Here is a 17,883-nt window from a genome sequence, read left to right as displayed (position 1 = left end):
ACTGATTAAGTCCTTTGGATGAAGGATGAAACGTCTAAAAAAAAAAAAAAGAAAGAAACTGTCCAGATGACCTGACTGAACATTGTTGTTTTTTTTACCTGGATTATTGAGGATGAACTTTGATGATCATTAAAATTCGTTCAGAGAGATATTTTGATAACACACACACAGAGACAGAGGCAACGACATTGTTTTCTGCCTTCACCGTTTAGCAACTGACTATGACAATGGAGCAGATCAGGTGTTTCTGTGTAAATGTATAAAAGTTATTCTGTTGTCTCAGCTGTATAAAAATAACCTCCAAATGCAGCCAGATGAAACATCTCACACCAACAGTCTCTGCAAGCTTTAAACGCTTTCAGAGTACCAGTTTTGGAAACATTTTCCCCTCAACTGTTGCAAGAGAGTTTGTTGTGATGTCACATTTCCAAAAACGTGTTGATCTAATTTTGTACTCTTGTAATTGTTCATGATGTTTGCAGATACCTTTATTAGTGTCTCTGGGCTTTAACAAGCTGGTGGTGTAGCAAACCTCAACAACTGTTTGTATTTTTCAGACGCTTCCTGACAGCGCTATCGCCACATATGCTGCCTCACTAAAAGACAAAGGTGCTCTGGTACCTGCACTCTACAAGGTCATCCGAGAAAACTACAGCGATGTATGTAAATGTTTTGATTTATTCAACCTGGTATATTTTACGGAGCCCCGGAGGGGACATGGGGGATTTTTTTCTTATGCGTTCCCACTCAAACGTTTTAGTGTTCCCTCAATGCTGTACTGTATGTAGCGTTACGTCACAGACAACAGCAACAATGGAACAGACACCGTATTTGAGGTTCATGCAGGAGTTTGTGACTTGGAGTTATATAAATGAACTGAATTGAATTGAATTTTGAAATCAGCCTTAAATATAAGGATACCCAGTGTGTGCTGCAGTTTTACGTTGGATATTTCACGTTCATGCTCCGTGGATTCAGAGGTGGCTTCCTCGATCCAGCTGATGCAGGCAGTCTGATTTCCTTCAGCTGCTCTGTCACTCCGAGGAGCGATGGTTCTCTTAGGGACCGGCAACAAATTACTCTATTTTCAGAGTATTTGTCAAAGCAGCATCATGCATCATAACTAAAGTTTTCTCAGTACATTTCTGCATGGTAACAAATTGTGAATTTTCTCACTATTTAAAATCCAAAAGAACAAGGTGGCACTTGTGTTTCAAAAATACTGTAACTTTCTTTTAAAGCATCAACGTTCATGCTCAATCATCCAGGTACAAAATACAATAATGGTCAGTCAGGTCATCTGGACAGTTTCTTTTTTGTGGAAAGATGTTTCGCCCTCTATCCGGAGGGCTTCATCAGTCACCAGCAAAACCAGTAAACTGGTTGGTCCACTAAAGGAGTGTACTGCTTAGTGGGGAACACAGTTTACTTGGGACTCCTCAGACTGGTGAAGTCTTCTGGAAGTGTGTGCTGAGTGTTTTTAGTTAATGTTTTTCTTAGTTCATACCTTAGATCTTATTACTGTTTTTCTTTTACACACATTTTAATACTTTTGTTGGATGTAACTGGGACCCTGTGTACACAGTTTCATTCCACCACATGCACCACATGTGGTGCCAATGACACATAAAGAATCTTGAATCTTTGAATCCTTGAATGAACTTTGATGCTTTAAAAGAAAGTTGCAGTACTTTTGAAACACAAGTGCCACCTTGTTCTTTTTTATTTTAAATGGTGAGAAAATTCACGATTTATTATCATGCAGAAATATACTGAGAAAACTTATGATACATGGTGCTGCTTTGACAAATACTCTGGAAATATATCTAAAATAGTATCATGGTGTTCAGGCCAAGATTTAGCCCAGTAATTTGTTGACTGTCCCTAAGAGAACATCTCTCCTTGGAGGAGGGACAGACTGAGCAGCTGAAGGAAATCAGAGTGCCTGCGTCGGCTTGAACGAGGAATCCCTGAATCCACGGAGCATGAACGTGAAATATCCAACGTAAAAGTACTTTTACCACTGCAGCACACACTGGATATCCTTATATTTAAGGCTGATTTCAAAACAAAACTCCATTCAATCCTGTCATCTGGACCAGTTTCTTTGAGGGAGGAACGTTTGTTGTCTGTGAGGTAACACTACATACAGTGCAGCATTGCGAGAGAACGCAAAAACGTTTGCGTGGGAACGCAAAAGTAAAAAAAAAAATCCCCCACGTCCCCTCCGGGGCTCCGTAATATTTTGTTCTGAAACTGGACTAAATCCTTGTCACGCAGCTTGATCATTCAGATTCCTGTAAAGTTCAGTTGACACTGATTGTGTGTGGCCTAACCATGTTTGTGCCATTTTTTGTTTTTCCGTCCTCCCCAGCTGCTGGAGCCAGTGTGCCACCAGTTATTTGAGTTTTACCGGAGCGGTGTGCCGCAGCTGCAGCGTTTCACGCTACAGTTCCTGCCAGAGCTCTTGTGGAGTCTCCTGTCCGTTAGTGCTGCCAGAGACGCCCACACTTCCGGCTGCATTGAAGCACTGCTGCTGGGCATTTACAACCTGGTAGGGGAGAGGATGAAGGCAGTGACAGCAACGTGTGTGCTTTCTGCATGCTGTTTGTAGCCACAGATTAGCATTTTTATGTATCATTAATATATGTGTTAGTGTTGGTAATAGCAATAAAACCTTTCCGTTGTAATTAGTTCTGACACAGGGAAGCACTTGAAAGCATTAAACTTTAATGTTTGAGTGTAACCATACAGCTCTTAAAGCAGCGCATTGAACTGCTTAGCTTTTTTCTGTATCACAAGTTAACATATTACTTTGCATTATGTCTGTGTTGTTAGATGGCTGTCTACTTAGAATGACAGGAAGTAAGGGTTAGAAATAAGGGAACAGAAAGACAATTGCATTGCACTAATCTTCTCACAGAGTAACGCTGACACCATTAATAATGAATGTATTGAGTTCCACTTCCATCCACTTTGGATATAAATGCTCCATCAATCATCGTGCAGCGTTTTCTAACTTCATCTGTGAATATTAGAATAGGTCAGCTGTCACTCTGCTTACTGGCTGGCTCCTAATAATCTGTTTGACATTAACATGCACGCAGGGGACACCAAAACCCTGGGGATTTTGTGTCTGCGTTCAGTGTACACACAAATGGATAAATGCACACCATCAGTCTGGGTGGGGGGAAATGAGACCCCTAAGTTCTAGCTACAAACACCCACACATAATGCATGAGCTCTATACACACTCTTTAAATTTTTAAGTCACACAAAGGAGAAAAAAATACTGTTCTTGCCCTCAGAAACATTTTTCCCACTCTTCCTGTGTTTCTCTCTTACAGGAAATAGTTGATAAAGATGGACAAAGTAAAGTGTTATCTTTCACCGTTCCTTCCTTATCCAAACCCTCGATATACCACGAGGTATGTCCACATGCTTACACAAATCTTTAGTTTGAATTTGATGACATTTATTGACACTCCACTTTGTCACTTCCAGCCTTCAGCCATTGGGTCTATAGCTCTTACAGAAGGTGCTTTAGCCAATCACGGTCTGAGCAGGGTTGTGTACAGCGGGCCACACCTCCAGAGAGAAACGTTTACTGCACAGAATAGGTAAGAGGATTGATGAACTTGTCTTTTTTCACTGGCAGTGAGGTTAAACAAATTGTTTTAAGCTTCATTTTTCTTGCAGCAGAATGCCAGTCTTAGAAAAAAATGGCAAGCTTTTAACCAAAATAGAATTGTGCACAGAGGATGAAATGTCTGAGAGAGATCACATTTGGATTTGAGCTGAGCAACATTTATTCCACAAATATCCTATTAATATCTTTGTTAGACTGTCTGGGAGACACAAAGACAAGTCATGATGGGGCGTTAGCTATTGTCATAACCAATTATTTTTTTTAGAAATGATACGATTGCCGATGGCAGTTGTCTTTTGTCCTTGTTTTAGTTGAAGTTATGTTGCTGTAAGCATTTCTTAAATTAGTGTAACTCAAAAAACATCTAGAGGCCATAATGACCTCAGGTGAATGTTCTCAGATTTTCTTATAATTTTTTTTACTGTTTTCAGACTAGATGGGTTGCGAAAGCTGGTATTTAATTTTGTTCTTTTCAAGAGTTTATATGTGGCAAAACTAGTTTGGTCGCTCTCCAAAATCTGTTTTGAAATTCCTAAATAACAGTTTTGTCTATGTCAAATTTTTATAGTTAAAAAAAAAAAAAGATATATATATTTTTTTTAATCTCCAAACCCTATGTGTAAATTTTCACCACTTTTCATTGCCTGTCCAAACAGGTCTCACTTGTAAATGAGTCTTCGAGGCTCAATGTGACTTATCTGTTTAAATAAAGGTTGATTGAATGAATGAATGAATGAATGAATGAACATTTCTCCATTAATTTAATGCAATTTATATAGTGCCAATTCACAACAACAGTTGTCTCAGTAAACTGTGCAAAAACAAAAATAAAATAAAAAAAACAAATCATAAATCTAATTCAGCTCTAGGTTCAAATAAAGTTGCAATCATTTTATTCCTATTACAATACTTTCACATACAGATCAAATTGTATTGCTATAACTAAGGGAGGCAGCAGGTTGCATTGAATCCCTTTAACACAATCCTCCATCTCGAACAAGTACATCAGTGACAGTGGAAAGGACCAACTCTTATTTAACAGGAAGAAACCAGAACCAGGCCCAGGATGGGTGGCCATAGTGGTGTAGTCTACGTGATACGCAGCTGTACAGATTATACCCACTAGAAAAGCTTAAGAATTTCAGTATACCCACTTAAAAGTGCCCAATAATACATGACATGACATTGTAATGACATTATTATTATTACATCATTAGGCATGTCATTGATATGTTAATCGGCAGTTAAATGCTTCTGTAACAGTCTATATGCAGCGCTTGTTTATTACATTCGCTTATCCAGCAAATTATTGTATAATTAATACTTCTGTACTTAACTACCTAATAACAAAGTCCATGCTCAATAATCCAGGTATACAATCCAACATTTTTCAGTCAGGTCATCTGGACAGTTTCTTTTTTTTTGGTGCTGAAACGTTTCGCCTTCGATCTGGAGGGCTGCATCAGTCAAGGAAACACAAAACCCAAAGCTGTTGGGGGAAGAATCAGTTTTGTTGTGTGTTTCTTTGACTGATGTAGCCTTCCAGATCGAAGGCGAAACGTTTCAGCACAAAAAAAAACAAAAAAACTGTCCAGATGACCTGACTGAAAAATGTTGGATTACTACCTAATACTTGAACATGTTTTGCTTTTGATACTGTTTTATAAATTCTATAACATATTTTTAATCCAAAGTCACCTGTTGTACAAAGTTTGTTGTTCATTTATTCAAATATAAGCATCAGAGACATTTGGAAATGTTCAATATGCTTAAAAATCAAAATAAATTGACGATTATGTTGTACTAACCGGTGTACTTTGGTTTCTAAGCACAGTATACGGGCTGACTATGGTAAAGTTAGTTTTACGTTGAACGTTGGACATTCACGCTCTGTGGCTTCAACAGTGTTCAACATCCAAAGTAAAACTAAATGCGGTATACCCACTACAAAAATGTAGACTACACCACTGGGTGGCCATCTTGACTGGCTGGGGTTAGAGAGGACAGGAAAGAGACACAGACTGAAGGATCGGTTCAGGTGTCGTTTCTATGGAGGAAAAATAAGAAAAGCACAGGTTATTGACGGCAATAATTGTTAATGCAAACATGGAGAGTTAAACAGTTAAAGACAGCAGCACAACTAACGGATAACTCAGGAATCCCAAGCCAACCATTACTGTAGGATTTATTAAAAAGAAAAGTTTTACCGGAAATACATTAAGATATTGGCCAATGGAGAGAAGCTAAAATTGGAGAAATAGTCCTAACTTTCATCAGAACTCTAGCAGCAGGAGTTTTGCATCAACTGGAGTTTTTAAAATAAATCCAATAGTTCATCACAGAAATAAAATTTGACAAGTTTTTCTACATCTTTTTGGGATAAGATGTTTCTATTTATATACTGAAAAAATGGATAAATGCAACACTTTTGTTTTGCTCCTTTTTCAAGAGCTGAACTCAAAGATCTAAGACTTTCTATGTACACAACAGAGCTTCTTCTCAGATGTTTTTCACAAATTTGTGTAACTCTGTTAGTGAGCACTCCTCCTTTCCATCCACCTCCCAGGTGTGGCCTATCAAGATGCTGATTAGACATTAGACATTATTAACACGTCAATTGCACCTGTGATATCAGTGGCATTGTTCTGTAAATAAACTGCACATTTTAGAGTGGCCCTTTGTTGTGGTCAGCCTAAGTCACACCTGTACCATAATCATTCTGTCTAATCCGCATCATGGCGTGCCACACCTGTGAGATGGATGGATTATCTCGGCAAAGGAGACCTGCTTACTAACACAGATTTACACAAATTAGAGAAAAATATCTGAGAGAAAAATATATTTTGTGTACATGGAAAAAGTCTTACATCTTTGAGTTCAGCTCATGAAAAATGAGCAAAATCCAAAGTGTTGTTTATATTTTTGTTCTGTGCACTAATGTTGCACAGGTGGAAGGATGCGGTCCAGGTAACAATTTAAATGTGGGGGTTTATAAGCGTGTCCCGGTCACTAATGTGTTTAATGTTTTGGTTTGTCATTTTGTAGTGCACTTGAGTCTAATGCACCGTTTTAACAGTTTGTTTTCTGTTAATGAGATTTGAGGTGCTGACCTTCCTGCTGCTATGCTACAACGCTGCTCTCAGCTACATGACCTCCACCTCCCTGCAGTCCCTCTGCCAGCTTAGCTCCAGGTAAAAGATGCACAGGAGAACCTAATGACATCTAGCATTTGTTGGGCTCACCACTTTATAATTGAATGCAAACAAACACACGAGCGTACCTTAGTTTTGCATCATAGTTGATGTGATTTATGGGGGCTTTTCCCCTACATATACACTTACATGCTCATTTGCAAGCGCTTGCTCATCTGATCCTCTTATAGACTTTGCAACTAGCGAGAGCCAAGATACCACTTTTTTTTTTTTGGCATAGAGCTGACATGTGCACACATCCAGGCTCAGTGATTTTGGTAATCTGCCAACTGCAGCTGAGCATTGGTCTGATGAAGAGTCAGCTTGGATTTCCACAAGAAAGTTTATGTAATGGCAGTGACAAAATTATAAATAAATAAATGACACTGAATTAAATATGCAGAATTTTCTCGAGTTTCAAAGCAATCCTTTTCAACCTGAATAAGAGCTATTTGAAAATGATTTACCATGCATTATATTATCTGTGTGTTTTGTGAGCGTTTATATTGAACAACTGTTTGGTTTCGTATCAGCGTACCACAGGGAAGTAAGCTGTCGTAATGAAGCTGTAATCAAGCCACCCCCAGTGGGGTGGTTTTCCCTGCTTCTCTGTTTCACTGCTATGTTGTGTTTTATTGTTTTTCTTCACTAGAGTGTGTATATGCGGTTACCCACGGCAACAGATGCGTCGCTATAAAGGCATCAGCACACGCCTGACGGTTACGTCTGAGTTCTTGGTTCAGCTCATTACGGGGATCCACTACGCGCTGTGAGTGTGCACACATGATCACATGAAGCCAGTGAAACTCACACAGGTTTTTAAATTCCCAGATTTTCTACAGTATGTTCGGTACCAGAAAAGTCTTGAACCAGCCCTGAGTTTTCACGTTTTGCTTGCAAGGAGCCAAACTTTCTGGTAATCTCTTAAAGCAGCCTTGAGCAGCTGTTCTCCAGGCTTTCTGACGGTCTTTTCTTTGCACGTAGGCTGTTTTCACTCATTTTCATGTCAGTTCTGGTACTCAACCACTTTAAAAAGAACGTTTTATTTATTTATTTATTTTTTCATAAATGTGAAGCTACTTAACACCAATCATTTGACAAATTCAAGTATTGAAAGGCTCCTGAATTTCAAGGTGAACAATTGCTGTGTATGAACAACATACAACAAAGAACCCATTTTAGCCTCAGGTGCAGCTTGTTGAAAAGACACATAATTCGTCCTCATCTTTGTAGGAAAAAATGAAGACAAAATCTGACAGGCATAAAATACTATTCTTGCAAGGGGATTTCAAAAGAGCTGTAGGCAATAAAATAAAAAAAAGTGTGGCTTCTTGGAGAAGTAAAGAAAAAGTCAAAACTCTTTACAGTACTTTATATTTAATGTTTATTTAACTGATAAATTGTGAGCTAAGTAACACACATAAGACCATATTTACACAATCTACCATTCTCACCTATTTCTTAACCATGTAACATTGGAGTTTTAAACATTTTTATAAAATTGTACAAAGAAAAACTTGTGAAATTATTATCTCCATTTGTGAAGAAATGTATTTTATGGTTATAGTCTCCTTGGTGTGAATGCCTAAAAGTGCTGGTTGGAAACTTGGCATATATTTTGTGCACTGCAGTTTATTATGTTTGTTTCCGTGTTTCTGACTTTTTATAGGTGTAATGGTGAAGTTGAACTGGGCTCCAAAGCACTGGAAGACGTTTTGTATCGAGCTCAGCTAGAATTGTTCCCTGAAGCTTTATTGGTGAGTACATTTCTCTGCTACAGTCTTGGGTTTCTTCACTGCTTTTAGTCCTAAACGTGTGTGTGTGTGTGTGTGTGTGACAAAAAGAGCATGTGATAACGATGCACATGCTGGCCTTTAGTTTTAATTTATTGCTCGCCACGATATGCTGCATTGTGTTGGTCTCTGTGTGTGAGGGACTGTGGACAAAGTGTAATCCCTGTAGATTATTTACATGCTTTTCCCTCCGCTCAGTTAAGCTGTAATCCTCGAGGCTTTGGGAGTAGAGGATTGGATCTAGTAAGCTCACTATATTACTACACAAGTAAAGGTGTGCTCTTGTACAACAATCAAAACGTACAGCATTTGAATACATGTTTAGTGGGAAGGCTGGTTTAGATTTAGGTTAATGTTTTTGTTAAAGGATCAGCTTGTGGGCTCATGCCCCAAATGCACACACCATTTAAGTCTTGTGTGTCTTTTAGTTGCAAGTGGACAGCACCAGGTAGCTTTTAGCTTAGCAAACCTTGACGATTTGTTCATACAGCAACGTTACAGACAAAAGACATATTGTGGTGTGATCTTGATGCCCTTTATATTATTTTTACCAAACTGTTACACGATAATCTGTGCAAATAACACATCTGATGTAACAGCAAGAACAGTTTGTCATGTAGAGTTGTGCCACACGAAGCCTTTTTTATGCATTTTATATGTGACACTGTGATGCACATGCAGAAACTTTAGTGGATTCATTGCTCAGATATTAATTCAGTCACATCAAAAAGACAGTAAGACATGAATCAGATGTAAATTGTAAATATAGTTTGTAAAGCATAAATTGATGTGTGCAAATGTAATACACTTTGTCACTTGATGAAACTCTGTCATCATATCAGGAGTAACGTAGTTTTGGTGTTATTGCATTTAGATACAGTCTGGCCTTCAGACTCATCAGTGATAACCGGAGGGTGTGTATATCATATAAACACGTGTTGTGTTTGTACATGCAGCAAGTGCCAGTACCACATATTCAGATTCAGAAAACTTTATTTATGCCAAAGAGGCAACACCAACCTTTTCTCATGTACGCTTTGTCCAAAATAAAGACAACTCAAACAAGTATTATTTACAAATTTGAGTTGGCAGAAAATAAATGTAAATGTATGGTGGTTGGTCAGAGAAATAGATGAATATCACTTAATTCTGTCATTTTTAAATATATTTTTTTAATTTAATGAAACTCTCTTATCTAAATGAATACTGCAGTGAATATTGCCAGAGGAAAAAGCTGTTTGTTCTTGTTGTTCTTGAGTAGATGAAGCCACATATCTTCTTTTAGCTGTCAGGAGACTAAACGGCACATGAGAGGGGATCAGTACTTGGACCACTGAGGTGCAGGTAGTGACTTACTTTGTTCTGAGCAGGTCCTTGCAGGTCCTCTGTCTGATGTATTTACACCAACCTGTGCACACGTGTGGCACAGCTGAACTGACCTGTGGCTGTTGTTAAAGGTAGAGAGAGCTGAGTTTGACACGCTCGCACCATTTTTATCAGCTGGGGCAGCTGTGGCTGAGTGGTTAGAGCAGTCGTCCTCCAGTGGGAGAGATGGGGGTTCGATTCCACCAGCAGTCACACAATGAACTGTCCCTGGGCAAGACACTGAACCTCTCGTTGCCTCTGGTGTCCCATTGGTGAATGAATGGGATCTAAAGCGCTGATCAGTCTTTCTGTAGAATGATTTGTTCAGATTATCTTTGTAGAGATGTAGTAGAGTGCTGTATGAATGCGTGTGTGTGTGTGTGTGTGTGTGTGGAGGCAAATGAGGGCACAGATTGTGTTGTAAAGCACTTTGAGTGTCTTGATTATCTAGAAAGGCTTTATATAAGTCCAGTCCATTTACCATCACTTTGTTGAAGTCACTGAAATGCCGCAGATCCAGAACACTCAGATTTATCAGTGAAGCATCTGTTTGTCTGTCTGCACAGAAAGATGTTAAAGTAGCTGAAGTAATGAGTAAGAAACGTTGTGTTTATCCCTCCATCCATTTTCTTTACCCTCTTTTTTTTGTTCAAGTCACGTAGGAGGTGGCGCCTATTTCCAGCAGTGGTGTTGAAAGGGTCGACCTGTACACCCTGGACAGAACACAAGTCCATCACAGGGTTTCAAACGGATAAGACAACTAACCAATCACATGCGCACTCATAGGGACAACTTAGTTATCAGTTAACCTAACATGCAAGTTTTTGGTCTGTGGGAGGAAACAAGACGGTTTTCAGTCAAAACAAAAGCTCATCAGTGTTTTTCTTTTGTGATGCGTGTGTAATTACGGTCATGTGATCTTTCTTATTTTCCAAAGATCAATGTTTGGTGAGGAAAAGTTGCAATGTAGTCTGTTTGGGGGGATCTTGGAGCAGTGCTTATCTCTTTGTCCCATTTGTGTGAGTCCTTCCATCAAACTCTGGCATTATTTAAAATCAACACGTGGATGTTTATGTCTTCCAACCTTCAGGCGGGTAATGCCATCAAGTCGTCACTACACGGTGCAGCACTTAAGAGCAACAATAAGGAGGGTGGACGGAGCATCCAAGTGGAGATCACTCCCACCGCCTCCAGAATCTCCCGCAACGCTGTCACTTCTCTCTCTATACGGGGTCACCGCTGGAAGAGGCACGGTAAGATGCACACGCAGGGTAAAAGCACTTTGAGACCTACGAAAGCATGGGAGCTGAAGTTGTTGAAAGAACAGGATACTTTATATATCTTTTAAACATATTATAATCCAGCTTTCAATTCTTTAGTAATACATTTGTCATTCAACAATTCCACATCAGAGGAGAATCAAGAGGTTAATTTTTAATTCAGTTCAATTCAGTTTATTTATATAGCACCAAATCACAACCAAGTTGTCTCAGGGCACAGAGGATAACTCACCCGTTTCACTGACAGTCAGTGTTGCCAGATTGTGCGGTTTACTGCCAATTGGGCAGTTTTTATTCTGATTTTGCTGGGAACTCTGGAAATATTTTTGTTGGATTGTTGCATTTTGCCACATATTGTTAAAATACCTTGGCTTGTACTGATGTGTGTTCATGTTCAAACAGTAAATATACTGTAACAATACATTGATTGCGCAGATTTTTGTGTGATGTGGCAGATTTTAACAGATTTTTGGGCTGGAAAAGCTCGACTCTATCTGGCAACACTGCTGACAGTCATCAAGTTGAATCATCAGCTCAGTTCGGCTATTTAAAATATGATGGCTTTTGGAGGTAAAACTGCACTAACTAGAATTTATAGATTTTATTTCAGATAATTATATTAGAAGTTTATTGAAATGTTTCTGTTCTGATTAAAATAAATGAGGCTTAACTCAGAATTGGGAGAAAACGACTCTCTTTTCCCAGTAGGCAGATCCATCAGGTAAATTACAGCCTTCAGCTAGTTTAATTAGACGTTTTATCTTGAGTCTACACCCATGGCTGCTGCTCTTTTAGGCAGGAACCGAGTGAAAGGTTTGCTTATGTTTAAACCTTTGTGATTTGCACTGATGGAGGAAAAAAAAATTATTTCATGCGTTAGAATGAGTCGTGATCACTTCAGTTATGTTCATCATCATATAGCATGCTCTTGTGTTCTGTTCATTATAATTTATTTATTTATAATTTTCTGCCATCACGTTTATGACCTGTTTTGTGTTTCTGTGGTTGTGTGTGCCTGTGCACACGACCGTCTTCTTGTAATTTTTTTATGTGTGTGTGCATGAAATACATCCATCTTTGTGTTTGTGTGTCTGTGATTTGTCTACGTTGTGTCCCGCTACCCTCCATGCTCCCCCTCACCAGAAACCCAGGAGGTGAGTTTAGACGGAGATCCGGCGCTGGGGGGCGTGGCCGTCCCAGAGATCAGTGTGACTGGCATAAACGGCGATCGGATGGCTAACGGAGACTCCCTGAGGCCACGCCTTGATGGACGCACCCATTTAGACGGCGACGTGTTGGGTGCCTCCTCCGAAGTCAGCCTAGACGCACGAAGTCATGACCATGGGAGTCGGAGTCAGGAGGTCAGGAGGCAGAAGTCTGTGAGGCGATTGGTGGAGAATGAGGGTTCTGGGTCCGCCTCCACAGGGAGGAGCCAGTACTAAGGTCCAGCCCCTCCTTCCCCCTGCACCACTCCCGGGGTAACCTAGGTAACCATGTGTGGAGGCTGATCTGAAAAGCTGCATGATGACTTTCCTTTTAACTTTGGCGCTGGGCTCCAACTCCTGTCTTCACCTAACTGCACTTATTCCTCTCATCTGTCTATCCATCGTCAGCCATTTATTCACTCTCTCCTTTGTGGCTACAGTTTCCTTATTAAGACCAGCTTCTGAAGCTCCCCAAGTTCACACTAATAATTTACATTCTTTCTAAAAATAATAATAATAATCTTTGCTGTGTGATTTAATCATAAATTTGTGACGTGAGAATACGTTCTATAGGAAGGGTTTAGGGTTATAAATAAACTTTCTGCATAAATATTATTTTTTTGTTTGTTTTTTGTATATTTGGAAATAAATCCCAAAGCTGCTACTCCCTAAAAAGTCCATGAGCTATAAAATTATGAGGCTTAAATGATGTTAGTAGTTGCTAACATTAACATTGTTGTTGTTAAGGGGTCCTGGGTTTGTACACGAGAGGTTTTTACATGGATGGTTTGAACACCTCAACACATTTATCCTGGGTTGCTCCTGGAAACGGGTTATTTGCTTCTGATTGGTAGCTAGGAGCAAAGGAAAGATATGCAGGTCTTGAATTTAACTGTAGATAAGAAAACTATGTCTCCTGACCTGATTTTTAGGTTAACTTTGTAAGACTTCATCAAGACCTTCTTATCTGTCTGTCAGCTGTGTGTTCTGTTAGCATCAGATTAGATTTGTATTTGTGAATAAGCTAGTAGCTGAGCCTCTACAAGAGTCTAGATGTGTGATCTAAAGAAAGCAGGAAAATATCCAGAACATGAATGTGTCTGGACATAAAAAGAGAAACAATCAAAAACGTGCACATTTGTGCTTGCTGTCCTTTATTTTCCTTTTCTAGTCTTTCTAAAGCTTATGCTCTTGGACGCCATTCCTGCTTTCCTTTGGGACGAAGCATTTGCTCCTTTACCTCCAAATTACTGTCTGTTTTCTCACGGCACTGTTCATGATCGTAATTTGTGCTGGACTGGAACTCCCAGTTCCTTGTCAAATGGTGTTACTGTGTAAAGACGCCACCTGCTGGATCGTAACAGACCGTTTCTGACATTCAGTCACAGTTTCATAGAAGGAATACAGATGACTTTGATTAATTTACTCCAAATCAAAGCTGAACCGCAATGAATTGACTGAATGTCAGATGAGGTTGTAAATCTCTTACTGTGCGTCTGTTTTCATGCATGCCCTTGTTTATCTCTTTGCTTCACAGACGCAGTGGATCTGGGTTCCCCGGACGAGCTGATGGATATTTCAGAGGTGGATGAAGGAGTTTGGCCAGCTGGGATGGGGCCAGATATGACCCCTCCCACCATCACTATCAGCAACAGCACCACAACATTGAACCTGGGAGCCAAGGCCCTGAAGAAGTGTCGGCTCGGCGGGCGCAACAGCAAGGACAAGGAAGCGGGGCCTCTAGTAACAGGCCGGGCTGCGAGCGAGAACACAGAGCTGTCCGTCAAGCGACTTACACTCACTTCCAGCCAGTCGGTGCCCAAAGGGGGTGCTCTCACCAGCCTGACGCGCACCGCCAGCGCCGTCTTCTCTCGTTCTTTTGAGCACGTGGCCAGCAGCAACCCTCCTCCTGCCAGCAACCACACAGCCTCTGAGGCAGGTAGCTACTCCTGCAGCCTGCAGGAGGAGGGGCTGGGGTACCTAAGTCCTGCCTCAAACCACACCCAGCGTTCCCCCAGCATTAGCCTGCTTCTTGGCTCTGACCTTTGAACTCTTTGTAACTGTATGAACCCTCATCTCTGAGCCTGTGATCTTGTGACCCTGTACCTGTGACCTGAAACTCCAAGCCATGCCAACTGCCGTTGACCACAAACACGTGAAGAACTCTTCCGCTTGTATTCTCCGTCACTCCGTTTATGATTTTCAGTGCTGTAAACCGGCTTGCTGCGAACGTCGGAGCACCTGAGCTCCATCGGCACCTCTCCCCCTGCAGGGTCTCGTCTCAGCCTCACAGAGGCGTGAAAACTCCACTTCCAACTTTGTTCATTTTAGGAATGACAGGACAAAACTGAGCTACCTGTCAGAAAAGAAGGCACTTAAACATCATCACCAAAACTGTTGGAGAAAATAGAAAGTAATTAAAACTGCATTTGTTGTATGGCTTTACCATACGTCCATCCTTACCTTGCCCTGGTGTGTCTGAAGAAAAGTGTACGGTTGGTGTGAGCAGGCGTGCGTGTGTGTATTTGTGTGCATGTGTGTGTGTGCAACTGTTTTTAGAAAAAGGCTGCTGATTACAACAGTGAACAAGGTGTGATTCTTTTAATTAAAACGTGTTTCTACAACTTTTTGTAATACTAGTAAATCCTTCCCATAGCAATACAAACCCATTCTTTTCAGTATTTTTTCTGTTTTTTGGGGTTGAGTTGTTGAACTGCTGTCTACATTTGTCAGCTGTTTTACATGCTTTGTAAAAGAAAGTTATTTTTCCTAAAATACGTAAAAAGCAACCAATGAATAATCAACCAGTATCAAAAGAATCGGGTCTTACGTTTACAATCACACAGTGTTCTCTTCATTACGGAGAAGCAATATTTTTCCTTTTTGCTCCTCAAGCACCTTCCTTACTTGCCGTGTACCAAATGGCAAAAGTTATGATCCAGCTTGTTTTACTTGGCAGTCGCTTTACATTTTTTGGGCTAATGGTCGGTGTGTATGATTAATTCAGTGTTGAATTTTGCACATAGAAGAGAATATCAGTTGTTATCAACTTTGGTATTTTTGTATAAACGAGAAGTTTGACTCTCGCATTGTATTTTTTCCCAAGACAAATATGCTTTGTTGCTCCATAAACTCAACTTTTCTATGTTTCCACCTAACCATGCAAGTCCAAAACTGCGTAAATCAGTAATTTACTTGCATTCAAGGACTAAATGGTTTGATACTCGTGTATTTTTGATTGACCCCAAAATGTAATTGAATTTTTTGGCGTTCAGCAAATGGAGGCATGTTTAGGGTGACATGGTATTTTTATGTGTTTTAATATACACACCATTTCAGAAGTTTATTACCCAAGTGATGTTTCCTTCTTTCCTCCTCGTTTATTACATTATCATGTTTCAAGACATGGTAATAACAAAATAATAAATTTGTTTGCTACAATTGATGTCCTAAATCAAGCATTCATGCTGCTCCACATGATAGCACTCTGTGTATTGTAGTTGTTGAGTGTCTATAGCTTGGTGCGACAGTACCAATCACGTTTCTTTTATGTTTGTTTACAGTGAATTACTATTGTTGTACATCTTACTGTTAAAATGAAGTTTCTTATATTGGCCTTTCTTTGTCTGAAAAGAACTCATCACTATAAATTCTGGGAATAAAGTGTTTCTATATTTCACTTGAGTGCTTGGTAAGGTTTTTTAATCATCTGTCAGAAGGCCTCCTATAAAACCTCATTTTGGCCACACCGAAATAGAAAAAAATTAAATAAATAAAGTCTTAGTTATGAGATGCTCTCAGTATTATGACTTAATATGTGATAATTTTGTCATAGTAAGTCATACTTTTGACATAATTTTGCAATAGCCTATCATTACTGTTTTTTAAGTAGTGAAAATTGGGAAATTCATACAAACATCAACTTTAAACATTTTATAAGTAAAAGTTATTCAGTCCTATCGCCTCTATATACTATATGCATGTACAATGTCGAGGCTGTATAGTTATGACAGTTTAGCTAGATTTTTCCTGACTAAATAATTTATAGCTTTGAGTTAACTTGACATTATTAGAAACTTTTTTTTATTGTTAATTATGCTTCCATTTATGACCTGCATGCATTCTCAGTTGTGACCACTAAGTGGCAGCAACGGCGACCTAGTGCGTTGGACTACTACGTCACTTCCTTTTTCCTGTCCTTGGAAGTGTTGGAAGCCTCGCTGGTTTGGATATACACATGGCTAAACTGAGTAAGGAGACCAAGCAGCGGCTGCAGCAGCTGTTCCAGTGCGGCCAGTTTGTTATCCGATGGGGTTTTATTCCAACTGTGCTGTACCTCGGTCAGTATCTGAACACCTAAGAGGGAACGATGTTCGGGAGCTACGTTTAGCCGTTGTCAGCTAACTAGCTAAGCTGTTAGCTGTAACTAAAAAAACAATGTTCCTGCTTATTTAAACAAAAAAGACTGAAGTATAAATTAAAATGGGCATACATTTTACTTTGTAGTTTTTATAATGTAAAAGGCTCAGTTTTGTTTTATTAGCGCAGAGCAGCCGTAGTCAACTTGCATGATGTGGTGTGTAACGCATTATGCTAATCTAACCCAGTTTAAAAAGATGAACAGAAACAGGTCCACTTTTTAACCATCGTTTTTAGACTACAAGACAGCCCTCCTCCACCTCTTGAATCTTCACATTGATAACCTTGGTCCTGAGGGATCACAGCAGGTTGATTGATACAGTTCCTCCTGAGGCATGTCTGAAGGACGAACATTCTTCCGTGGCAGTGTTGCCAGATAGTCGAGGTTTTCCAGCCCAAAAAATCTGTTAAAAACCGCCGCATCACACAAAAACCCGCCCAATCAATATATTGTTACATTTACTGTTTGACCATGAACGTACATACATGCCAATACATGTATATATATATATAGATATATATCTATATATATATATATACACATACACACACATACAGGTCCTTCTCAAAAAATTAGCATATTGTGATAAAGGTCATTATTTTCCATAATGTAATGATAAAAATGAAACTTTCATATATTTCACATTCATTGCACACCAACTGAAATATTTCAGGTCTTTAATAGTTTTAATACTGATGATTATGGCATGCAGCTCATGAAAACCCAAAATGCCTGTCCCAAAAAATTAGCATATTTCATCCCACCAATGAAAGACAAGTGTTTTTAATACAAAAAACACCAACCTTCAAATAATCATGTTCAGTTATGCACTCAATATTTGGTCAGGAATCCTTTTGCATGAATGACTGCTTCAATGCGGCGTGGCATGGAGGCAATCAGCCTGTGGCACTGCTGAGGTGTTATGGAGGCCCAGGATGCTTCGATAGCGGCCTTAAGCTCATCCAGAGTGTTGGGTCTTG

At 39.6% G+C, this 17,883-nt stretch overlaps 2 protein-coding genes across 2 annotated transcripts in view; both read left to right on the top strand.

Moving 5' to 3' along the window:
* fam126a (family with sequence similarity 126 member A) overlaps positions 1–14,737 on the top strand; it is a 16,999-nt gene extending 2,262 nt beyond the window's left edge. Inside the window, exons 2-10 of the mRNA XM_037693466.1 lie at positions 558–659; positions 2,375–2,554; positions 3,348–3,428; positions 3,505–3,620; positions 6,745–6,840; positions 7,493–7,609; positions 8,510–8,597; positions 11,089–11,251; positions 14,021–14,737. Of these exons, the coding sequence (XP_037549394.1) occupies positions 558–659; positions 2,375–2,554; positions 3,348–3,428; positions 3,505–3,620; positions 6,745–6,840; positions 7,493–7,609; positions 8,510–8,597; positions 11,089–11,251; positions 14,021–14,532 (1,455 nt within the window). The 3' untranslated portion in view covers positions 14,533–14,737. The remainder of the gene's footprint in view (positions 1–557; positions 660–2,374; positions 2,555–3,347; positions 3,429–3,504; positions 3,621–6,744; positions 6,841–7,492; positions 7,610–8,509; positions 8,598–11,088; positions 11,252–14,020) is intronic.
* A 1,937-nt stretch (positions 14,738–16,674) lies between these two features.
* tomm7 (translocase of outer mitochondrial membrane 7 homolog (yeast)) overlaps positions 16,675–17,883 on the top strand; it is a 6,087-nt gene continuing 4,878 nt past the window's right edge. Inside the window, exon 1 of the mRNA XM_037693486.1 lies at positions 16,675–16,823. Coding sequence (XP_037549414.1) covers positions 16,721–16,823 — 103 coding nt within the window. The 5' untranslated portion in view covers positions 16,675–16,720. The remainder of the gene's footprint in view (positions 16,824–17,883) is intronic.

Source organism: Nematolebias whitei, chromosome 19, assembly GCF_014905685.2.
Source record: "Nematolebias whitei isolate Nwh7 chromosome 19, NemWhi1, whole genome shotgun sequence".
NCBI lineage: Eukaryota > Metazoa > Chordata > Actinopteri > Cyprinodontiformes > Rivulidae > Nematolebias > Nematolebias whitei.
Note: the sequence above shows the minus strand (reverse complement) of the source record. Positions and strands in the feature narration are given on the sequence as shown.